Source organism: Panonychus citri, unplaced genomic scaffold (assembly GCF_014898815.1).
Source record: "Panonychus citri isolate SS breed McGregor unplaced genomic scaffold, ASM1489881v1 Contig00141, whole genome shotgun sequence".
NCBI lineage: Eukaryota > Metazoa > Arthropoda > Arachnida > Trombidiformes > Tetranychidae > Panonychus > Panonychus citri.
In genome coordinates, this window is record NW_026515546.1 from 3,218,800 (window position 1) to 3,245,501 (window position 26,702).

The 26,702-nt window shown below is 32.5% G+C and overlaps 1 protein-coding gene across 3 annotated transcripts; it reads right to left on the reverse strand.

The window, feature by feature from the left end:
• Positions 1-180: 180 nt before the first annotated feature.
• LOC128395233 (protein still life, isoform SIF type 1-like) lies at positions 181-20,058 on the reverse strand. Of its 3 annotated transcripts, XM_053355637.1 has the most exons (6): positions 19,765-20,056; positions 17,599-19,262; positions 16,187-17,373; positions 3,520-5,811; positions 2,121-3,451; positions 181-1,802 (listed from the first exon to the last, which is right to left on the reverse strand). In XM_053355637.1, the coding sequence occupies exons 2-6, from the start codon at positions 18,917-18,919 to the stop codon at positions 1,298-1,300; spliced, it is 6,636 nt and encodes a 2,211-aa protein (XP_053211612.1). In that variant the 5' UTR covers positions 18,920-19,262; positions 19,765-20,056; the 3' UTR covers positions 181-1,297. The 3 variants fall into 3 exon arrangements, with proteins under 3 accessions (XP_053211612.1, XP_053211611.1, XP_053211613.1); XM_053355636.1 differs by having other exon boundaries at positions 16,187-19,262; XM_053355638.1 differs by having other exon boundaries at positions 1,660-1,893; positions 16,187-19,262; positions 19,765-20,058.
• Positions 20,059-26,702: the final 6,644 nt, after the last annotated feature.

A 26,702-nucleotide genomic window follows, 5' to 3' on the forward strand; every position in this document is an offset into this window, starting at 1 on the left:
TCAACTTAAGGAAAACATTAATTATGATTATTGATGAAAATGAAAATGATTAATGGTGAGGTTAAAAAAATGGATCTGAGATCTGTGACAATTTAGTAATTGTTGTGATTATTATTGATTAATTAGGAGAAGATGATTTGATTTAATTGTTTTCTTGTCTTCTTTATTATCATTGACAGTTATCAATTTAAATTGTTATTTAATTTGATCAAATTATGAGATCGTTAATATTTTTACTCGAATCATGAATAATCAACTTAAATTGTTGTTGTTACTTTACAACAATATAAATCAATATTTCTGCTAATTAATCATAATTAAAGGAGAGGATGAATAAAATTTAAATAACAATTAAAATTATATTGCAAAGATGACCAGTTAATTACAATTAACTAATCAAATTTAGACTTAATTGTTGCTTTGGTTGTAAATTGTCAGGCATCAATCATAAATTTGTTTACCATGTTAATCAATAATATTATTAAACAAATTTAGTTATTATTGTTAGTTAATCAAAAGAAAATTTCTTGCAGTTAGTTAATTTGGTTTATATTATTTGAGTTAATTAGTTGATTACAAGAAGAGAGATTAGAGAGAAAGTGTTATGATTAATTTAAATTGTAAACATTTGAAAACAATTAATCATAACATTGAGCTTCAAGTCAATTAATTAGTTAATTTTCTTGTTTAATTCAAATATGATCAATTCAAATCAGCATCACACTGAGGAGTGAATTGAATACAAATGAATTAGCAAAATCGTTTTTTTATCATTATTATTAATCATTAATTGTAATCAATGATATTAACTTAATAATGTCATTTGTTTATCATGTTAATTGTTAGCATTGTGATTAGAAAAAGTTTCTTAATTGTGGAAGCCTTTGTAATATAATATATAAGTATTATTATTGTGTGTATATAATTCATTATGAAATATTAATCGGAGTGGGAGGCATGAGGGTGGGAAAAGATATAGAGAGTGAGAGAGATTAATTAATCAGGTCAATCACAAATTGATTAACTAATTAATGAGTGTTAATCCAATCATAGGGCTTTTACCTTGGCACATTTTGTGTTGCTCTTGATTTTCCCAATACAAATTTAATCTCTACCTCTCATTAGTTAATCGTTATTATAATTATATTAGTTAATTGTTGAAAAGTTTGTTGATTAAGTTGAGTTTTTATATTTTCCATCCTCATCTTTTTATATAATAATTTGTTTATATTGCTGATAAATATTATGTTGAATTGTTATTATTTCACATTAATTGTTGAGTGTTGATTCTTTAATCTTATTGTTTACTTGATCTCCTTTGATTTAGTTTATCATGATTATCTTCATGAGATGAAGATGATGCAACATCTTTTAATTCATCTTTATTTCTACCACCTACTCCTCCTTTTCCTGAAGATGATGAAGGATCAGATTTATCTGTTGATGATGATGTTCCCTGTTGATGTTTATCAGTTTTACTTGATATTTTATTGGAACCATCATTGGGGCCTAGACCAACATCGGCACCACAAAGACCACAACTAACGGTTTGTTTGCTACCTGATGATGAAGATGATGAATGATGATGATGATGATGATGATGATTATGTTCACGTTCCATTTTCTCCTTCATTGCCGCTTGTTGTTGAGCTGTTGTAGGTCCTCCTGTTGATTTGGTTGTTGTTGGTGCTCTCGGCGGTGGAGCGGGTTTTTGTTTAATTGTTGGCTTGGTGGTTTGTTGATTTGATCCGATTGCACCTCCGCTTGATGGTGTAGCCGTTATTGATGATGACCGGGAAAGGCTATTATTGTGGTCAAGGATGATGATAAACAAGAAGAGAAAATTTCATTTTTTGTTTTGTTTTTTTTCTCTGTCATTATTGTCATTTGTCACTGATTGTTTTTCATCACAATTAAGGTAATAGTTTAATTGTTGAAGGTAAAAGATGAAAATAAAATAAGAAAATAATAAACAAAAAGTGTAAAGGAAAAAGTCAAATGATAATCAGGCGTTGATTGGAAAAGGATTAGAAAGATTTAAAGGATTTTGGTTGCATCTTTTTTTTCTGGATTAGTTAATTTTACAAAGTTGGTTGATTAGTTAATTGATTAACACTTACGAGTGATGATGAGTCTCAGCGGTTGTCGTTGTTGAATTAGGAATTGGTTTAGTTCCTTGTGATTCTGAATTTGATTGTTGTGATGGTTTATCTTTAACATAATGATGATTAACTGGATTTGATGATTCTTGGAAAGCTGATTTCGAGGTGAGAGCGGGTTTTGTTACAGGCACGGCCATTTTACGAACTGATTCTCTAATTATTTGTCTAATTGTTCGTAGGAATGCATTACGAAATTCATTTGTACTATTAGATAATTGGTAAACTTTTTCGGTTCGACGTTGGGTTGAAACACCGATTTGTGAACAACGTAGATGAATCAATTCCCATAGATATTGTGAACCAGAGGTCGACGAGGAAGCACCAGTTGTATCGGCATTAATACCAGCGCCCGGAAGAGTAGAGATTTGATTAGAACTATTATTTGCATTCGATGAGTTTTTATCTTCTAATTTGGTTGATGTTGCTCGAACTTGAACTTCAGTAACCGGAATTAGAACCTGATAGCGAATTATTTCCACCTCAGAGATTTTCGATGAAACTGAGACAAGTTTCTTCTTCTGTCGAATCCTTTCCTTACATAGAAAAACAACCGCACTTTTAAACACAAAACACATCGAATGTAAATCTAACCCTTTCTTAATTTTACCCAAAAATTCACTAATATTAACCCATTCCACTCCACCATAATATAAAAGTTCACCAGGACTCAATTCAATGGAAATTTTCAGCGATTTCAAGTGTTGCCTTTGTAGATGATCAAAAATGGCCCCATACTCTTCGTGGATCCTTTGCATTTCGTTAATATGCTCAGCAACCCGTTCCATACCTTTGAGTGCTTGTGAGAGGTGTTTATGTTCATCGGAGGTGGGATCGGTCAATGATTTACACTGCGAAAGGAGGAGTGGATATTTCAATATCCTTTGGATGGGTTTAATTAGATAGGATTCTAGAGAGTTGGCATGTTGACCTCTGGAGGTTGTGTGTAGGAATTCAATGAGTGCCGGATTTTGTGCCGCTTCGGATGAGGGATGAAGGATCTTGGAAGCCTTGGAGTGGGAAGCACAAAAGGAAGAGTATAATTTAAATTTATCTGCATATAATAGGAATGAATTACCAATGGAGAAAAGGATATTTCTAAATTGTGGAGGTTGATTGTAGGAATCAAAAGAATAATCTAATTTAATTGCTTCCTCAAGTGAATCAAGGAAAGCACGTTGAAAGTTAACAATCTCCTGAATGTTACCAAAAAGTAAACTAATGTCACCATTGGAAACTAAGTTTTGCCTCTTCATGGGTTCCAGGTAAGTGTCTAGTAAATTGTTTAGATGCTAAATTGAGGGAGAAAAAAATTCAACAATTAGAAGATTGTAAATGTTAATTGTTTTCTTATATTTACCTCAACGTAAGTTTTTTCGGTATCAACTAGTTCCTTGATTACTTTTCTTAACTTTTCTGCATCAGATAATGGTGGTCGTTTAATGTAACCCTGATTGTTGACATTTTCTGGATCATCGGTACTTCGTGAGGCCGTTTGTCCGCTAGTTGATGAAAGGCTGATTGAATTGTTTACTAAAGGTTTGTGATATTGTAATTGACTAGTGTGAATATGTTGGGTTGCTGATTTACTTGTGGTTACATATTGTGGCGGGTAAACAGCGACTGGTCCACCAGATCCACTGGCGGCGTAGCCACTAGTACCTTGGTCGGCGGTTGAACCTTTCGTTGAGATGCCACTTGCATTGGTATTTGTACCACCGGTAACTCGGCATAATTCTGATGTTACCTGTTCAGCACTTTTCAGTAAACTCTCAGCGATCTGTTCACCGGTCACTTGAAGGGGTAAACAAGTGTTCATTGGTGGTGCTATCGTTGTTAATGTGGACACACCACCGCCACCACCACTAGTGCCAGTGTTTGATAGACCTGTTGAGTTTCCTGACATCGAGCCAGTGGGTAGATTACCTGAAGATGATGGGATTGATCCACTTCGACTTCTCTCTTGAACCCAAAGCGGCGAGGGAACAATTAATTTACCAATCATCTCATCACTCATGTGTCCATCTGAAGGTGGTGGTGGGCACATTAGAGATTCGATGAAATCATCGGTTGACCGAATTGCTGACCCGGGGTCAGGTGGTTCAGTTCGACAAGATCGTAACATCATGCAAAGTGATAATTCCTCTTGAAGAACTGATTCAATATACATCATGTCAAGATCGGAAACAATGGCACCATTAATGACCATAATTTCGTCTCCCTTTTTAAGGCCTTGATTAGCGGCTAAACTTGATTCCTCGACCCGGGACACAAAGACACAAAGTTCATCTTGATTATGGGGGTCAATTGAATTCTCAACCAGTTCGGCTTCAACTGAGAAACCAAATAATTGATCCAATGAGTGTCGGGAAAGTTCAACTTGGTACAAAACTTTAGCGGCCACTTCCATCACCTCGAAAGGAGGTAAATGGTCAACAACTTCGTGTCGGGACGGGATATAATGTTCACCATTGAGACGCTTGCAGCGGATAAAGTAATCATTGGGTGACATTTGTTTCTCGGTGAAAACTAACCAAAGAAGATCTTCAACTGTTTCGGTACCACGAACATGGACCGTGTGAATCGAATCATCCGGAGGTAAAATCATTTGAACCAATTTATCTGACGGAAGTTCAGCTGATCTGGAGAGTCCAGAAGAAGCGGCTATTTTTGATCCGGAGGAATGACGGGAAAGAGATCGAGTGGAAGCTGAAATTGCACCGGATGCCATTGCCGATGTTGGTGCAGGAGAGGACGAAGACACACCTCGACGGCGGGTTGATCCTCGAGAAGAGATAATATTTTTCAAGGTTGACGGTGAACGGGCACAAAGGTAAGCATGGAAAGAGGAAACTGTGAAAACACCAAGACGATTGAGTATCGACTTGGTTGGCTTGGAAACATGGGCTAACAGGGTTTTGGGATTAGGTAGTTCGGTCCCTTGGATAGAGGACAGATAACAGCGAAGACGAAATTGTTCACAATGATAAGATTCGAGGGACTCGTCATTGGAGCGAATTGAATCTGTTAGTTGTTTACGAGAATCTGGATCAGCGACAACGGTCAATTGAAGTTCAGCCAAGTGTTTGAGTTTAGCATCGGCCTCGATTGATCGGTCGATTCGATGAACTTCCTCTTGAAGCAAGTGGAGAGTCCCTGTTTTACCGCGATGTCGGGCAAATGCCGATCCACAAGCGTTGTGAATCGCGTCTATCCAATTGTCCAGCTCCATCTGACAAGGAGCTTGAAACAAGTAGGCATCACCGAAAGCGGTTGACAGGCAGAAGACAAAATCTCGCTTTGGATGTTCCGGAATGGGTTGCATGATGGAACCATCGATAATAATTAAATGTCGAGGTTTTGATTCTATGGCTCGACCATCACGGGAATCACAAGGATAGAAAAGTATTGTGGTCCCTTTAAGACAAACCCAATAACCTTTCCAGCCTCGTTTTCGAGCCAATTCAACCTGATGCCGTTTACGAAGAAGCCATTTTTTGACTGATAAAAATCCGGCCTTACGAACTGCTCCCGTACACTGAAAGGCAGCCGCTGCTGCTCCACTTTTAGCTCGATATGGAGAGTTGCGTAGTTCACCATCGTCATCGTCGGAAATCGCAGTGGTCAGAGAAAGTCGCTCATCATCGGACATCTAAAAAACGGACGAAAATACAAAATTAATTTAAATGATTTCCAAAAAATCTCAGATAATTTTAATGATAATGTTTCCTTTAAAACAAATGAATAATAACAATTAATCATCAATATTGCAAATCGGTGTTTGTACCTTGTTCAAAAAGGTCAGTTCACAGTCGTCGACCCGATGATTATCGGTGTGCCGATGAAAGTATCGAGGTGAACCTCGTTCAGCGTACAAGCGCCAATCAAACAAAACCCCGGGGCAAAGTCTTGTCAACGTATCGATTGCCATCACCATGATTACAAATTATCAACAATTAAAACTTTACAATATCACAATTACAATCAAACGATTGACGATTCAATTAATTATTAACTTTACTGATTAAATAAATTAGACTTTACTGCTTTGCAGTTATTGATTTAGATACAGATTAATTGTTTTTGCTTTCTGGATTATTTTATCAGGATGGATATGGAATTGATTTGTTTTGTAATTGAATTACAATTAATCATATTGCAATTAACTGTTTTGATCTGCCTTTGGTTTCAATTAAATACAATATAAATATTGGTCTGAGTTTGCAAAGCAAAATTAATTTTAAATGATTAATACTGAGATAAATTGTTTTCTGTGTGTGAACGGAAACTAATTGTTGATGTTGATTTAATTGTTGGTAAGGCTTTTTAATTGTGTGTGTGTGTGTGTTTGTATATTTATAGATTAATACTGAATAGTTGCAAATATCACAATTTAAATTGTTAATCCATTTCACTTTTGCTCTGATTTAATGAATTATTCATTGGCAGTAAAAGTTAATTGTAATGAACGATAATAAAATTGATGGTTAACTGTTAAGAAATTGATCAAGATGGAAACAATTTGATCAACAATCAAAGTCAATCAATTGAACATTTCATTGATGAAACTATTCACATTTTAATCAAAAAAACAATGAATAAAGGTTACTATTGATAATTTAGGCACATTAGAATAGTAATTAACAATTAGACTTAATTATTATCATCAAAAAAATCACAATCAACTGAACATTTTAACACTGAGATTGAATTTGAGACAAAAATAATAACAATAACAAGAAACTAGGATGATGATGAAAGGGAAACTGAGATGATGGTAAGATGATTTTGAGGAAATGAAACAGTAATTAAAGTCGATGATTAATCAATTATGGTGGCAATTAAAAGATCAGAATGTTAATCATGATGGATTTATTCAAATTGTATCAAATATACGTTATAAACCATTGGAGGTTTTTAGGTTTTGCTAAATTATCACTTATTTTCTGGTTCTTTGATAATTTTACCAGGAAGCAATAGGAAGATAAATAAAGGAAAAAGAGAGAGAAAAGGAGAAGGGGGAGATGATGATGATCACCATCCACACCATTACCATCCTCAGGATGATGGGAAGTACAGGGAGGACAAAAAAGATGCTGATAAACCCAAAATATGGCTGAAAGTTACTTCTCTTTGGTAGTTCTCTTGCTCTTTCTCCTCTTTCTTAAGCGATAAAGAGAGTAAAGAAAGACACAGAATCAGAGGGAAAAAGTTCAACTGAGAATGATCAGAATTTGTTTCAGAACTTTCATCTTAACTCAACTGGAATACAATCAACACCCAACGCGCAGGGAGAAATACTAATAATAATAATCGATAGAAACGGAAGAGCAAAAAAAAGAGTAGAAATTGATGAAGAAAAAAGTAGATAACAAAAGAGACTCTCATGGTGTTTTATCATCCTCATCCTCATCCTCATCCCTCTTCTCCATCAACTCAACCCCACCTTCCACCATTATCATCATCAGATGATGATACAAACCTGGTGATCCGAAACATGAATAAAAAACTACAAGTAAACTGAGTAAACATGAGAAAAAGATGAAAAAACAATGATACAAATCATCATCATAACATTTACCATAATTATAATCAAAATGTATTGATCAATTTTCATCTCATTTCAATTAATAAATCATATCTGTATTCAATTTAACAGTAAAGCTAATCACTAACCATTAACTTATTAAATATTCATAAATTGTTTCAAGAATAATATCCTTAAGTTAATAAACTCTCATAGAGAGTCACCTTGATGATGATGATTATTTTTGTTTAACTGTTAACATTTAGGTCAAACATTTACCATCACTTTGTCTGGACTTTATCATCCTCATCTTCATCTTCTTCATCACCATCAACTTCATCTTTCATTCAATTAATTTCCTCTTTCTTTCTTCCTTTCTCTCTGTAACACTCATACAGTAATAGCAAAGATGATGATGAAAAGGATGAGGATGAGGATGCTTGATAGTAAATAGGAAAAAGTTAATCAGAGAAAATAATTAAGGTGAATTGAAGATGAGATAAAAATTAAAATCATTTTCTTCATTCTGATTATCATAATCATAGTTTTCAGTAAATTATTAAATATGAAAAATAGATGAAGATGAAAATAGAGATGATGATGAATTCAAATTAGATTTTGCGTGAATCTAAATTAAATCAACCATTTATCATAATTATATTATCATTTTGATGGTTATTATAATCAACCGGTAAACAAATTTGTCATTTTTTAATCATTTTCCTGTTTTTTTAATCAATTTAAATCAGAGTAATAATTAACTTTCATTTGAACAGACTTTAAATTGACCACCGATTGATGATAATTATTACCGTTATCATCAATCTAAGAATGATCAGTTAATCCAACTAATTTTAAAGTGATAAATTGTAGTAAATTGTTTCGTTGATAACATAATCAAAACTAATCCAATAAACTATTGTTAAAAAAAAGCTCTTGAAATCAAATTGAATGATTGATTTAAGATTAATGAAATAAAATGGGAAGAAAAAATTAGTAAAGGTTAATTTCATTTTCTTTTCCATTGTTAATAAATTGTTATTGATTGTTGTCAAAGGTATTATTAACAATCAGAATGATTAATTGTGTTGAAGATAAAAAAATTCAATCAACTCCCAGAGTTTAGTTTATTTCGTTGCCCATAGAGTTCACCACATGAGCGAAAAATTTATAAATCATAAAATTTTTTTCTAATTCGTTTGTCAATTCAACCATAATTACTAATTACCAATGGTGATAATAACTTAATTTGGTGTTAGAAATCAATAGAAATTGTCAAGATGGAATGAAAATCCATTGAAAATATTGAATAACCTTGACAAGGGCAAAGGGATTGATCGTTGGACGATTATTATCATTTGAATAACAATCGTTCAACTTTACTAATTAACGAATATGGTAATTGTTATGATAGTAAAGAAAGAAAGTAAACAATTTAATCAATAACAATCAATGGATGATAATTATGATAATGACAGATTTAATTGTAAGGTGTAGATGTTGATGTTTGTTGATACTAAAAGTAGAAAGTGGAAACATTTATATTATGATTACTATCATTTGGTGAACTAAATTAATGACAAAAAAGTGAAAGGTTATCCTCTTGATACTCATCCCTTTATCTTCCTCCTCCTTCAAGTATAAAAGTTCATCTTCCTCTTTTATCTTCATCTTCATCTTCCACCACCACCACCAATCCCATCGTCTCTAGAACTCAACTGATTGTGTGTTGTTGATGCTCTTTGCTGTCCAAGCAGAACTGTAACTTTGTTTACTTAGAAACTGTAATTTAAACTTGTTTGCCCAACTGAGAGCGACAAAAATTCATTCCTCTTCTCATCAGAATCCAAAATCATCATCATCATCATCATCTTGTAAAAAAGAAAGAAAGAGAAAGAGAAAGGTTTTTCAGATTCATCTTCTTCCTCCTTTCAATTTGATTGCATGATACATTTAATGGTTCCTAGTACAAACTCTGAACACACATGAAACTTTTACTAACCTAGAAAAAAAGAAACACAAATTTCTGAGTCTGTGAATTATTGGATTGGCTCAACATGAACTTTTTTCATGCTTCTGTTTCTTTCTCTTCTCATTTTCAGAGGAGAAAAAAACATGAATCCTGATTTTCACCATGAAATTTTACTTATTCATGGAAACTGAACTCAACTGAACTTTTTTCTTTACGTTTCCAGATAAAGATTCATCTTTCTCCTCCTCTCTCTCTCTCTCTCTCCATCCTCCATCTTTTTACACCCACACAATTCAACCTCCACCCTGAATATTAGTTATCAATCTTACTTGAAGTTTATCAAAAACCAGATCACTAATTGACCAATTTAATTTGATTAATAATTATAATCTTAATTGTGAACAATTAATTACATAAAACCTTTTAAACGGTTTCATTGGGATTAGTTGGATCTTCAATTGTGTTTACACAATTTAAATCAATTATCTAATCAAAATGATTAATTAAACTTTCAGCTTGATAATTTTTTGATTAACTGTTTTTTCACTATTATATTTTTATCAATTAAAGTTTCAATTTTTTAATTATTGTTGTTTAATCAAATCATTCATTGATTAAAACTAATTTCCGTTAACTATTTAATAGTTAATTGTCATTTATTATTACTTACAACTGTGTTTGTCCTTTGAGATTACATCCAATTAATGAGTAAATGTCAACAATTAACCTTTTTCATTAAAGGTTAAATTGATTGTGGAAATTAAAGTTTCCTAATCAGTATTACAATTGAATGAGTAGTAAAGTTAATGAAAAAGATATGAGATTAAGTTTTAATATGGATTAGGAAATTGAGGATTAAGATGATGAATCCCAAATTTATGTATAATCTGTGATTAAATTTGTAAGAACGATGAAAAGAAATGAAAACTAATCCTTATCCACAGACAATATAATCTTAAAAGGGATTAACCAATAACAATAGGAAAATAGATTGAGAAACCTTTTGGATTTGATGAAGAAAACAGAGCCAATGGTTTCCCTATGGAAGATTATTATTTTTGTGTTCATCTTTCACTAATCAGTTACAAGTGAAATTAATCAAAATCAACGGAAAGAAATTAAATGAGAGGAAACTGTTTTATCTTAATTGTTACAAGTTGATCACAAATTAGATTGAAACATTAATGAATTTAGAGTTGTATTTACATCAGAGACAGTGGGAGTTTGTGAAAATCATATTTAACTTAACTTCAAGTGACAATTAAATAATATTATATTTTTATGGATAATAATTTATTATAATAAATTATTTAGTCTTGGAGGTAGAAAAAAGTTCATTTCTATCTCAAGACCAGAAGCAGAATCATTCCCTGGGAGTTACAAATATTTACTATTAATGCAACGGCGAAATATTAGTTTATCATCCAATTCTCACTTTTCATCCTCATCTTTAGCTCTCTGGACATGGACGATAAAAATATGAAAAATCTATGAGGATAAAGATGAAGATGATAAAGTTTCCTATGAAAGTAAACACATTATATGATAAGTAATTTTTATCATCAGTACTTGGATTAACATCAATGTATCATCATTTTCGAGCAGTAGTTGATAAAAATGATGAGTATTCTAAGGATGATGTTAATTGGAAAGATAAAAAATGAAGATGAGGATGAGGAGAAGAATACAAAATGTAAATCATTGACTATCAATCTCTTTCCAATCTTAACAAAATTCTGAATCTTCTGAATCATCTCATGAGATGATGATCATGATGAGCATCATCATCATTTTCTATCAAGTGGATCAAGCATAGTATCATGAATATGGTGAATTCCATTTCTTTATTCAGCTCCTTCTCTCTCTCTTTCTCTTTCTGAATTATCATCGTTGAGATAATATGATAAAAATCCAACTTTATCATCAATCGATACGAATGAAAATTTCAGAAACTTTTTTATCATGATTCATGATATTCACCATTTCATGTAATGATATTGAATTCTGATTTTCTGCTTCTCAACCAATACTTACAATTTGCTTATCAAATATAATGACAATCATCTTCATGGACAATATATTATTAAGAATCAATTTTTTAAACTTTTGATTGACAATTTATGGTTAATTTGATTTCGATCAAAATGAAAACTGGTAACATAAGTAACAATATTCTTGATTGTTGTTACAAACAATTCATATGATAAAATGCTGATTGAACATATGATAATGATAGAAGAGAAAGATTTCAAAGAACAGAATTAATTGTTTTACTCTAAATGTACCAACAATTAAATCAATTTATCTAAAAACTAGAACAACAAACTAATCAATTAAATCTAATTACTAAGCTCACAACCTTAACAATTTCCAATCTTATTGAACAATAAGCTAGTTGGAGTTAACAATTAACTGTTATTGTCACTTGATGAAAATTTATCAACCGTTGTATCATTAATTGTAATTAGGATTGAAATTAATTGTTGCTCAATCAAATGAGAAATATAATTCAAATGATCCAAAGATAATCAACAAATTATTAAATAATCAGCAAGATGATGATAATATTTAAACAGCATGAAACAAATGAGAAAAAAACAACAATTTATATTAATAAAAATGATTCAGAATCGTGATTTAATTTAATCAAATGTTTGTTTTTCCTTGATAATCAGCATATATAAAATACTATGAGAAACAATCAACAAACTTTGAGGGAAACAAAACATCATCAGAACTTTTCCTCAGGAATCTTATCAAGATTCTGATTGTTTGGGTTCTAATACAATTTGATTAAATTACTTAAGAATCAGTGAAAAGATGTCAACATATACATGATATAATTAATGATATCATCAATGTTTAAATGCTACAAAGAGAGAGAGAGAGACAACAAATTAAACTGCAACGGTAATGAACGGAATGAGGCCACAATCAACTGAACAAGAATCAGAGTGTTCTAACCATTAAATTCAATCGTAACAATTATCGTCATGGATTTAGTTTGAATTTGGACATGAGTATTCACTGAGAGTTACTTATAAGAGAGATAAAATTAGGAACCTGAAGAAGGTTCAATCGATTAGGTTTACTTGACAATCGATCGTTGAAATAAGATTAAGAAAGAGGAAGATGAAGATGAAATGAAGATAAGGATGTAGAAGGAGAGGAAAAGGATGATGAAGATGATGATGGTTAGATGAAAAGAAAAGGTATTAGATGAGATAGAGATACGATTGATTAAACAGTGATCAATGAATTGAATCAACTAACAATTAAATTAGATTTTTCTGTTTGCTACCAATTGTAATATGGTAATATTATCATTCTTTCAATTATCCAATTGTAACTTCTCAAAGTTTATACATCTAATGAATCAGAATTAATCAGAAGAAAAAAATTGATCAAATGTTACTCTAATTACTAAGGGATAAATTTCAAGGATAATATCATCATGGAAGATGAAAAAGTAACTCAAATATTGAAATGCATGACAAAACCCTATTATTATCAAACCATTGCACTGAAAATTTCATAACAGTAAAAAAATAGTTTGACAATTTTCATCATAATAATTGAAGATGAAAGCAAATTGTTATTATAAATATTTTCACTCATCAGAATCAATTGTCTTCATGGTGATGATGATGATGATATTGTTCAGAGATATAAATGAATCAGATCAAGAGAAAAAGTTCTGGTGATTATGTTATCCTCATCGCCTACACATTAAGGTTGTAATTGAGATGATGATGATAAGGATTTTCCTTAATCTTTTCAGGTCAAATTTCAAAGATTATATCTACTTTTTCTGCTCATCTCACCAAAGTAACATCATTATCATCAGTGAAAACGATTACTCTTTTCATCTTAATTTGTTAATCATAATTAACTTTCAATACAACAAATTATTGTAGTAGCAGTTTTATTTATTGTTTTCACCAACATCATTAAACTTATTGTACCATAAATTATATAACAAAATTAGTTCAATGAACTATTAATACACTGAAATAACGACGATCAGCCATTGATTTGATTCAGTGTATAAATATTAGATTATCATCCTAATCATCTTAGTGTCTCTTTTGCCCAATTAATTCATTGTGGTAAAATCGACAGCAAATCATTAACATTGATATAAATGTGCCCGGTAAGCCTCCAAATGACCTCTGGACGGGTTCCTCAAGGAAATGATCCCATTGACCTTGAAATTCAGAATTTTTTAAAGCTCAAAAGAACCTAAAAATCAGCTGATCAAACGTTAATAATTTTCTTTTTCTCATTGATGATGAAAATTGATCAGTAAATCAATGTAAAGAATTGAATTTTTAATCGTAACCAGAATCTAATCTTCATCAACTCCCACTGAGAACATGTTGATTACTGATCAGTCATTTGATTAAGAAATTTTTTATTGATTACTGTTAATGGAAAAACTGGATTAGGAAGAGGAAAATGTTATATTTTTCAATGTTAATCGACAAATTATGTTCAGTGTGATTAATTTAATTGTGAAAACCAAGAAGTTAAATCAATAATGAAAGTGACCTTCAGCAATGAAAAGTAGTTTTGTCAAATCAATAACAGTTAAAGTTTCAAAAACAATGTATCAATAGAAACAGAGACCAGAGACAATCAATTAATTCAAAACTAATTATCATTAGTAAATTTATCAATAGAAATGAAGATTGAACAATGATCAAGATAAACATGAGAAATTAATTCCATATCATGTTTTCATTGTTGATCCATTTCCAATGATTCAGAATTTCTGAATTTCTCTCATGAAAAAAGAAGAAAAAAAAACTCCCTGATGATGATAATCATCATCATCCTCCACTGATAATATTTTTCTCCCTCTCTATATATAATTTTGCTTCTAAAGTTTCAACAGTAAATCATTGTTACTGTCTTTTCATCTGAACCTTGTCATTCAGAAGTTCTGGTGTCTTCAGAATCATATCAATTCCTTTTGTTAAGATTATTTCTTTTTGCTTCGAATTTTTTTCTCTTCTTCTTTTCGAAACTTTTTCTTCTTCTTCCTAACTTCAAACATCTTCTTCATCACAATCAACATTGAATTACTTGGAACATTTTCTTCATTTCATTCGTCATCATCTTCATCTTCATCTTCATCTCTTTTCTTTTCCCTGTGTCTGTAGATGATGTCTTTTTTTCTGTAGCAACTTTTTGCTTTCTTTTGATGGGTTTTTTATTCACTATTTGTGTGTTGTTGTTTTGATTTAACTGCTTTTGATTGACATGCTTTGAATTAGCATCATTCCAAACAATTAAATGATTACTTGGTCTCCAAATTGGCCAATAATTATCAATTTGAATTAATTGAGTATTTTTCTGTTTTTTGCTCATCTCGTTTACCTTAATTTTAAAAACAGTAGATCAAGTTGATTGTTGTTGAGTAAATTGTTAGATTAATTAAGGTCATTGGCTTGCTAAGGATAATTAGAATGTTGAAAATACTTTGTTAAGGCTTAATGATATTGTAATTTGGATTTGATTGTTGTGGGTAAAAGTAGAGAATGAGAGATTATCATGATGGATAATTATATTCCATAGCCAAATGATATCAGAATCATGAATATTATACTAGATTTGATTGTTGTTGGATGAAGATGAAGGGAAAATTTGTTGGTGATAATCATGATGATGATAATGATTGGATTATGGCCAAATTTATTAACATAGACAAGGTTTTCACTTGGAAACTATTCCGGAATCATCCTAAGCCTAACTTGACTTTGGGTTGTTGTTGATAATATAACAACAAAAGGAACCAAAAATTAGGCTTCTCATCTTGCTCATCATCATCTTCATCATCCCAAGTAAAATTTGATCATATTACTTTGGCATATCCAAGCATCTTCATCAGTATTATTTTCATCTGAAGGATGAAACAAAATTATGTCATCAACAAAAACAGTTCCTTTGATTGTTGAGAAAATTTTATCAAATACTTATCAGAAATTGATTGTGGCTTCCAATCAACAATTAACTGTATCAGTATTGATCAGATTATATTCATTAGATTGACATTTTATTGAATTAGTTTCTATTGAGAAACAAAAATCACATTTGAACTTTGATATTAAGACGTTTTATAATTAGCATGAAAAAAGCAACTAATTGTAATAATCAACAAAAAATATAATTTATATTAATATAATTACAATGAACAGCATAAAAAAATACTAAATTGTTTCTTTATGCCTCAAACAGTTAAAATCAACTAATGGTTAATTTGTTTGGACGGTTAACATTTTTGCTACGTTGATGGTTATGATAACAATCAACTTGAGCATGTAAATTGTTTGAATTTATTTACTGTTGATACCTTTTTAATTCAACTAATGATGCTAAGGTAATTACTAATTAATCATATCAAATTAAATTGAGTGAGACTATTTGAAAATCAATGATGATTCTGATAAATTGTCATTTGTTCAACGGAAACCTTATCATTATAAGTTAATTGCTAAGAAAAGTTTAAGATTTTAATTGACTTACCTCAGATGATGTTAAATAAGCTTTTGAATCTGTGCTCTCAAAGGAAGCTTGAGCCACCATAGAGCCAGGGAACAATCCGCCGGGTCTACCAATTGCATCGGCTGATAGAGTATCCAAAAGGTGGGGAACAGAACTTTTCTTCAACACTGAACATAAATCGGAAGCTGAACTTCCCTGAAGACTTGGAGGTGGAAGTGAAGTTCCCCGGGAGGGAAGTGTGTAGCTTCGGGTCCAATAAGGTTTGTTGACCAAGGAAGATGATCGAGAGGGAAATTGATTAGGTTGGTGGTGGGTTGATGCTGAGGCGAGTTGATGAATGGAAGAGGAGGAATGATGGTGGGAAAGATGTTGATTATGATGGTGGTGGGCATGATGAAGGGAGTGGTGAGAACCACCCATAGAACCAAAAAGTGGGGCATGATGAGGACCAGAAGATGTTGGAGTAGAATGAGGAGCGATAAATGCTGTTGGATCCTCGGTAGAGCGATATTGTTGCTCTTCACGACGAATAGCGTCCAGTTCATTTTGAACCTCTCTCATTAGGCTGACGACATTTTCCATCGATTGCGATAAAATGTTCTCAAAGGTATTCAATGAGTAAGTGTCAGCATCACATCCTTTGGCCAGTGCGTTTCTCAAGTGAGTCTCATACTCTTGGAGGAGTTTAATTGTTGGTGACGAGGGACGTTTACCACCCACCGTCATATCACCTCCAGAAGCTGCGACCTCTCGAGTAACCGCATCAACTTTGGCCAATAGTTTGCGAACTGAGGCTGAACCTTCATCACCTGAAGATGAGGGAGTGGGTGTGGTTGCATAACAACGAACCGCATTATCGGACAAATAATGATCTGATGGAGGTGATTGATCAGTATAATCAACACACTGGGTTCGTTCAAGTGACCGCCGTCGACTAACCTCTGATCTGTACGCACGAGAACGTTCAAGGGCATCTTCACGTCGACTTAATCTCATGGTTCCATGTTGACCCATGACCCCACCCATTAAGGTGATACCATCATCGGAATAATTCCAGGCTGGAACTGAGTTGGGTCGAGTGAGAGTTCGTTGGAGTAGATTAATCTCCCGACGACCAGAACCACCGCCAACCGATGTTGATGTTGATGTTGTGATCGTGTTAACACCAGTTGAGGACATTTTAGTTCCACCGCTTTCATGACCATTACCTGGAAGTGGATGTAACATACGTTTTAAAGTGTTAGCATCTAAAAGAAGATCATCAGTTCCCGTTGCAACGGTTCGACGAACATCGTCTGAACTTTTACTTCGAGATTTGATATCAGCGGACTGTGAGTAATTAGTAGAGTTAATTGTATTATTATGAAGATGATGATGGTGGATATTGCTGTTAGTTGTGTTGTGATTATTATTTGAAATTATCATTCGTTTACCCGTCATATGTCCCATTGAACCACTTTCAGCGGATCTTAAGCCACCGTGTGTGTCCATTGGATGATGATTGGAACGAAGATGACCCATGTTCATCATTCCATCATTAGGATGACCACCGCCAACACCACCTGATCTATCGTGATATTGGTAAAGGGTTGAGTCCATCGAACGGGTTTGTTCCTTTCTCACTGAAGATGCATATTGAGCACGTGAATATTGAGCATTACGATTATTAGGGATGGAGGAAGTATGTTGTTGTTGTTGTTGTTGTTGTTGTGGGTGATGTTGATGAGCGAGTTGTGAAGATGAGCTGTGTTGTTGTGGGTGTTGAGGGTGATGATGAGGTTGTTGATGGTGTTGTTGTTGTTGTTGTTGTTGTGAGTGGGGAATTGATCTTCCATCAGCAGTTTGAGCAAGATGATGACTTCGTCCGGAGGTAAGAGTCGTTGATGTTGCGCCTGATGAAGGGTGTTGCTGTTGCTGTTGATGGTGCTGTGGATGTTGTTGACCAGCCGAAGCCGGTCTACTTCCACCACTAGAAACTGGTCGACCTTGTTGACCCGCGGCTGTTGCAGCGGCGTGAACAGAAGTTGTTGATGGATAAGTAGTTAAACCGGTGGCATCGTGTCGGAAAGCAGATTTTGGCATAGTCGATGAACCTGTGTACCTAACGCGACCATTGCGTTGTTTGTGAAGTGTATCAGCAGCCATGCAGGTACATTGTAGCTCAGAAGTGTTATAACCTCGACGGGATGGGGAAGATGGAGTTGACTGAGGTTTACGTTTACCTGCACTAAGAGATTTATCTGCTGGACCAGTAGCTGTACCTCCGGCTCCTCGTTTAGAGGGAGGTTCATTTAGACGTAAAGAGTAGGATGAAGATGCTTTTCGTGAGATCTTGAATGAAGGTGAACATAGAAGACGAAATTGTTTCGCATCATCAGATGAGGTAAAATTTAATCCCCAAGTATCACCGGTACCAACATCTTTCCAATAAACGAAACATTCTGATGCTTGACCAAGTCGAGTTCCTGGTTGAGCTAACCGAACGTCCAAAATTTTCTCAACCTGTGAATTGTAGGCGGTAATCTGGAAGATACACTCAGGTGAATCTTGTATACAAGTTATATTAACCGGAACAAGGTCCGAAGTGACCTGTTGCCAACGAATAGCACCTGATGCCGCCGAAACATGGAAAACCTCCGCCCAGAGACGGAGTAAATGTCCATCACGTCGACGTTGCTGTTGGTAAGGCTGTTCCTCATATTGATAAGCTTTTTTAATCAACGGGGCACAAGAGCAGCTTAACTTGTTACCCATTTTATTGGTAACAACCTGAGGATGAGTAACGGCGGTAACGGTGGTGGTAACGGGACGCGAGGGCGCCGTTTGTTTCGGGTTACTGGTTAATCTCTTCACTTTGTTTCCGATTTCCGCTGACTCTTTTTCCACTCGGCTTTTAATTACGTTTTCTTCTTCTAGATCTACTTCCCTCTCTTCAAGGAGATGAACCAAATTGTGGTAACTCTCCTGTTTCCGCCTCCGACACAAGGTATCACAATTTAAACATAGGAAGACACAAAGACAACACACAATTAGCACTTAACTGAAAACTGGTTCATTTGATGTTTGGCTTTTGGAAGATTTTGTTTATCTTGATCCTCTTTACGTGTTTTGGATTAACATTTCAATTTTAACCAGAGAGAGAGAGAGAGAGAGAGAGAGAGAGATAAAAATATACAAAGAGATAGAGATAAAAAAAATTCTGGTTAATTAGCTGAAAGTATCATGTTAAAAAATCCAAAAGATGATGATGATGATGAGATTTACACAGAAGGAAGAGATTTGTAAGAGATGGTGAGAGAGTAAATGTTGCTGGTAATAAGGAATAATCAATAATGATTACAGTAAGTCTGAGATGATGATGACGATGATAATGATGAGGATTAAGGTGAAGAAGATGAGGAGGAAAAAAAATAGAAAGGAGAAAAGGTAGAGAATAGAAAGACGAGCAGAAGATAAATAGAGAAGAAAAAAAAAGATTCGATTAAGAGAAAACAAAAAGGAGAGAATTTAAAATGGAAATAAAAACCACAGAAGGAGAAATAAAGACTTTGGGAGAATATTAATTGTTGATAATACGATGATGATCGAAAAATACTTACGGTTTATTTAGCTGATTGACTTCATTGGAAAAAATTTAACTTCGAAGCTCATAAACATACACACGAAGAAAAGAAAGAGAGAGAAAGAGAGAAAGATAAAGATAAAGACCAAAATTCTCGCGAGAAAAAATAATAAAGGAACCAGGAAGCGAAGGAGAACTCAGATGCAAAGAGAGAGTCGTAAGCATGTAGAAGATGACAGGTTGAGAGAAGAGATGAGGATGAAGATGAAGATGCTGATGATGAAGATAAGGTAGTTAAGGGGAGAGAGAAATAAACGGAGGCAAGAGAGAGAGAGAGAGAGAGATGAAGATAAACGTTACTTACTTTTCTCTTTCTCTCTCTCAATGGAAAAACAAAACAATCGTTTTCTTAGAAAACTTTCCAACCGATAGATGGCAGCACATGAGTTCTATTGATTTCTATTAACAATTAGTTGATTTTTCCAATAAAATGGTTAATCATCTTGATTTTTTTCCAATATCATTTCAATAAATTACTGTCATGGGACAGAACTTATCGAAATGATCTGAAGGAGAAACTATTATGAGGTGAGAAAATTGTTAATCAAATAATGAAAGATTTAAGTTGAATCGATGAAAAGAATCAATTTAATTAAAGTTTTCTTTGCATACAATTAGTGTTATTGATTAATAAGCTTTGCGTTCAAATTGATTATGCAATAAAATAACTGATACAATTAACGTAGATCATCATTAGACCAGAGATCACCTCTAAAAGAAACTAATCAATAATCGGATTAATAATTAACGATTTTCTCAATTCAATGAACTTACTTTTAAGAAAAAATCTTTCTCGATTGTGCAAACATCGCCAATCTTAATACCATTGTATGGGCCAATTGAACGATCCATTATCTCGAGAATCTGAATAATTAAACGATCAACAATTAGTAGAATTATAATAATCTGATGATTACGATTTGATTATTGTTTTTACCTTTAAACTTTTATTGATTGGAATAGTATTGTGATATTTAATTTTATGGAATTTTTTGTACAGACAATCAAGCTAATTGTTGTTATGGTGGACAGATATAGATGTATATGAGATTAGAGAGTAAATCAATTAGTAGATGGATTAACCTTCTCTTACCTGAAAGGTGAAATCAGTGCAAAGGTAACTTCCAAGTCCAACTAGTCCGAAAAAGAAACAATCAAATACGATTATCACAAGAGCGAAATAAAAGTCGACAATTAAGATGATAAACAGACAAATTTCAGCTAAAGCGATCGCAACGGTAAAGATGAAGAGGAGAAAAGACTTAGCGAGCCTGGCGAGCTCTTCGAACTCATTTAGATTGTCAATTAAATTGCGAATTAAATTATTGACATTTTCTAGACTGTAATGGTTAGTAACCCAATTCGCTTCATCGACTACTGTATGTAGCCGATATCGACACAAGATCGCAGCCAAATAAACATAACCACTTATTCCGAATAGTATAACGTATAAAATAATTCCGATGAAACAAACGGAGATTGACCAGAGGGCCACGAAGAGGACGAATTCAGGGTTGATATATGCCTGTGGATTAGTGAGAAAGATTGTGAACCAAAAGCTAAGGGAAATTCCAACGATCAGAAAATAAGCCCAATTGTAGAATTTAAAAGTCACATGGATTAGAATACGAAAGATTTTCAATTGTTTCTCGTTCATTTTAAGATAATCTGCTTCGAATCCTCGAACTTTAATTCTTTCTAAAAAGACTAAAGAATATAACTTTCCGGTGTATTCTAAATAGTGAATGTATTCAAAACCAATAATTCCAACAATAAGAGCAAATAGCAGAACGCAATTAACTGGTAGTCGGTAATTAGATTTATAAACAATATCTCCTAAATATATTTGCCATTGATCATTGGTGATAAATAGTAAACTTAATAATCTAATCAATTGTATTGTGTAGTTTAGTCTGATTAGTAAGATGATTAGATCAAATTTCTTGACGGATTTGTAATGATCACGAGCTAATTGTTCAGGTTTAGGTTTTGAACAATTAATGTCATATTGGTTGAAACCGTTCATTATTACTCGAAATTTTTTCGTCAAATGTTCAAATCGTTTGCCTGCTTCGATTGTTGATTCATCTTCATCGGAAATTGTGAATATTTTTTTAAATATTCCAAGGAAAATTTGATAAAAACGATCAAAAAGTTTATTTAATTTCATTGATAACAATTAATTTCTTTCTTTTAATCAAAGAGTACACTCTTTCTATCACTCTTATTGATAAATTTAAACTAAGAATTGATCAATATTCATCATTGATTGTATTTTATTCAATAATAAAATCAGAATCATTTTGACACAAAAAAGTAGCACCATCTATTGAATGGATCATCATTAGCTCATTTTATTAGTAATTTATTGATTAGCATTAGCAGAACAATTAAGAAAAAGTAGCCTCCAATCACGATAACATTATTGAGAAGGTAAATCCCAGTGAAACACAAGGAAACTGACCAGAGTGACCCAGAGAGCGCTAATATTGGATTCTGATAGATCTCTGGGTTGATGAGCATCACAATGTAATAGAATGATATTGTGAACGGAATAGTTGTCAGCATTAGTCTATTGTAGAAGGTGAAAATCATGTGAATTAAAACTCGAAATTTAATTAGTTGATTGGAATTGATTTTCAGATATTCAGTCTGCAATCCTCGAGTTTTAATTTGCTCTAAAAATATGTAGTAATATCCATGTCCAATTGACTCGAAGTACAAGAAATGTTCACGAGTACCGATTCCCGTGATCAGGCCAACAAGTACTAAGCAATTAACTGATTGTCGTTGATTTGATTTATACATAATATCATTTCAATAAATTACTATCATGGGACAGAACTTATTGAAATGATCTCAAGTAGAAACTAATATGAGGTGAGAAAATTGTTAATCAAATAATGAAAGATTTAAGTTGAATCGATGAAAAGAATCAATTTAATTAAAGTTTTCTTTGCATACAATTAGTGTTATTGATTAATTAGCTTTGCGTTCAAATTGATTATGCAATAAAATAACTGATACAATTAACGTAGATCATCATTAGACCAGAGATAACCTCTAAAAGAAACTAATCAATAATCGGATTAATAATTAACGATTTTCTCAATTCAATGAACTTACTTTTAAGAAAAAATCTTTCTCGATTGTGCAAACATCGCCAATCTTAATACCATTGTATGGGCCAATTGAACGATCCATTATCTCGAGAATCTGAATAATTAAACGATCAACAATTAGTAGAATTATAATAATCTGATGATTACGATTCGATTATTGTTGTTTTTACCTTTAAACTTTTATTGATTGGAATAGTATTGTGACATTTAATTTTATGGAATTTTTTATACAAACAATCAAGCTAATTGTTGTAATGATGGACAGATATAGATGTATATGAGATTAGAGAGTAAATCAATTAGTAGATGGATTAACCTTCTCTTACCTGAAAGGTGAAATCAGTGCAAAGGTAACTTCCAAGTCCAACTAGTCCGAAAAAGAAACATTCAAGTATCACAAGAGCGAAATAAAAGTCGACAATTAAGATGATAAACAGGCAAATTTCAGCTAAAGCGATCGCAACAGTGAAGATGAAGAGGAGAAAAGACTTAGCGATCCTGGCGATCTCTTCGAACTCATTTAGATGGTCAATCAAATTTCGAATTAAATTATTGACATTTTCTAGACTGTAATGGTTAGTAACCCAATTCGCTTCATCAACTACTGTATGTAACCGATATCGATACAAGATCGCAAACAAATAAATATAACCACTTGCTCCGAATAGTATAACGTATAAAATAATTCCGATGAAACAGATGACAATTGACCAGAGGGCCACGAAGAGGACGAATTCAGGGTTGATATATGCCTGTGGATTAGTGAGAAAGATTGTGAACCAAAAGCATAGGAAATTCCAACCATCAGAAAATAAGCCCAATTGTAGAATTTAAAGATCACACGGATTAGAATACGAAATTTTTTCAATTGTTTCTCGTTCATTTTTAGATAATCTGCTTCGAATCCTCGAACTTTAATTCTTTCTAAAAAGACTAGAATATAACTTTCCCGTGTATTCACAATAATGAATGTATTCAAAATCAATAATTCCAACAATAAGACCAAATAACAGAACGCAATTAACTGGTAGTCGGTAATTAGATTTATAAACAATATCTCCTAAATATATTTGCCATTGATCGTTGGTGATAAATAGTAAAATTAATAATCTGATCAATTGTATTGTGTAGTTTAATCTGATTAGTAAGATGATTAGATCAAATTTCTCGACGGATTTGTAATGATCACGAGCTAATTGTTCAGGTTTAGGGTTTGAACAATTAATGTTATATTGGTTGAAACCGTTCATTATTACTCGAAATTTTTTTGACAAATGTTCAAATCGTTTGCCTGCTTCGATCGTTGATTCATCTTCATCGGAGATTGTGAATATTTTTTTAAATATTCCAAGGAAAATTTTATAAAAACGATCGTTAAGTTTATTTAATTTCATTGATAACAATTAATTTCTTTCTTTTAATCAAAGAGTACACTCTTTCTATCACTCTTATTGATAAATTTAAACTAAGAATTGATCAATATTCATCATTGATTGTATTTTATTCAATAAAAAAATCAGAATCATTTTCACACAAAAAAGTAACACCATCTATTGAATTGATCATCGTTAGCTCATTTTTATTAGTAATTTATTGATTAGCATGTTGATTTAATATAACATATAAAATTAATGTAAACCATCATTAGACCAGAGGCAATTTCCAAAAGAAACTGTAAGAAATTAACTCGAAAAAGTTACAAACACTCGAGTGTTTATTAGTAAATTAAACTCACTCGTAAATAACTATCTTCCTTAATTGTCACTAAATCAAATTGTTCACATTGGACGAAGTCTCAAAGCGCTCGCAAGAGAAACAATCAGCTTCATCGATAATTTTACTCAGACGGAATCGAAATGACAGAACAATTAAGAAAAAGTAACCTCCGATCACGATAACATTATTGAGAAGGTAAATCCCAGTGAAGCACAAGGAAACTGACCAGAGTGACCCAGAGATCGATAATATTGGATTCTGATTTGTTCTAAAAATATGATGTAATATCAATGTCCAATTGATTCGAAGTACAAGAAATGTTCACGAGTACCGATTCCCGTGATCAGGCCAACAAGTACTAAGCAATTAACTGATTGTCGTTGATTTATACATAATAACACCTAAGTAGAACTGTAATTGATCATTGGTGATGAATAGGAAACTGAAAAATCGTACTAAGTTAATTGTTCATCTTAAATTGGTATTCCAATTAATTTACAGAGTATCGAATTCAAAACAATTTGTCCAATTAGAATACATTTCGAAAATTTTGATTGTAAACTTTTAATATTCATGATGGTTAAAAAATTGTTCATCGTTTAATGATTGAATCTAATTGACTTTTAAGTCCTCAGATCGTAATTGTTATCATTGATTATTGATTTCTTGGTAAACAATTGTTATCAAACTATTATTAGTTTAATCATTTAAATCAACAATGTTCAAATTCGTGATTTAAATTCTGATTTGATCAAGTAATTAGTTTCAACGATTAATGATCAATTTCAATCAATCGTTTATAACAAGATGACTTTTTCCTTTCAATGTAAGAAAATCTCTTAATTGAACTAATCATCCAACAGTTCAAATGTTATTTATCAGGTGTATTTATTATTGTTTTTAAAAGATGAATTCAAATTAGGGTATCAGCAGCCATGCAGGTACATTGTAGCTCAGAAGTGTTATAACCTCGACGGGATGGGGAAGAGTAGGATGAAGATGCTTTTCGTGAGATCTTAAATGAAGGTGAACATAGAAGACGAAATTGTTTCGCATCATCAGATTTGGTAAAATTTAGTCCCCAAGTATCACCGGTACCAACATCTTTCCAATACAAAATTTTTACAACCTAACCGAGTAGTCTACTGTAAATGATTTTAATCAACATTAATCAATTTACCCAGATTAATAAGGATTAATCTACATTAAACCGAGCTACCGGATCGACCCTTAACAATCAACTTATTGAATTCATCATTAATAAATATAACCTTAAAATTATATCATTGTGTTTGTTTTCAACTAAGTCCGCTCGGTAACGTTACAAGATTTCAATTTCATTTCAATAAATTACTACCATGAGAAAGAACTTATTGAAATGATCTCAAGTAGAAACTATTATGAGGTGAGAAAATTGTTAATCAAATAATGAAAGATTTAAGTTGAATCGATGAAAAGAATCAATTTAATTAAAGTTTTCTTTGCATACAATTAGTGTTATTGATTAATTAGCTTTGCGTTCAAATTGATTATGCAATAAAATAACTGATACAATTAACGTAGATCATCATTAGACCAGAGATAACCTCTAAAAGAAACTAATCAATAATCGGATTAATAATTAACGATTTTCTCAATTCAATGAACTTACTTTTAAGAAAAAATCTTTCTCGATTGTGCAAACATCGCCAATCTTAATACCATTGTATGGGCCAATTGAACGATCCATTATCTCGAGAATCTGAATAATTAAACGATCAACAATTAGTAGAATTATAATAATCTGATGATTACGATTCGATTATTGTTGTTTTTACCTTTAAACTTTTATTGATTGGAATTGTATTGTGACATTTAATTTTATGGAATTTTTTATACAAACAATCAAGCTAATTGTTGTAATGATGGACAGATATAGATGTAGTTGAGATTAGAGAGTAAATCAATTAGTAGATGGCTTAACCTTCTCTTACCTGAAAGGTGAAATCAGTGCAAAGGTAACTTCCAAGTCCAATTAGTCCCAATAAGAAACAATCAAATACGATTATCACAAGAGCGAAATAATAGTCGACAATTA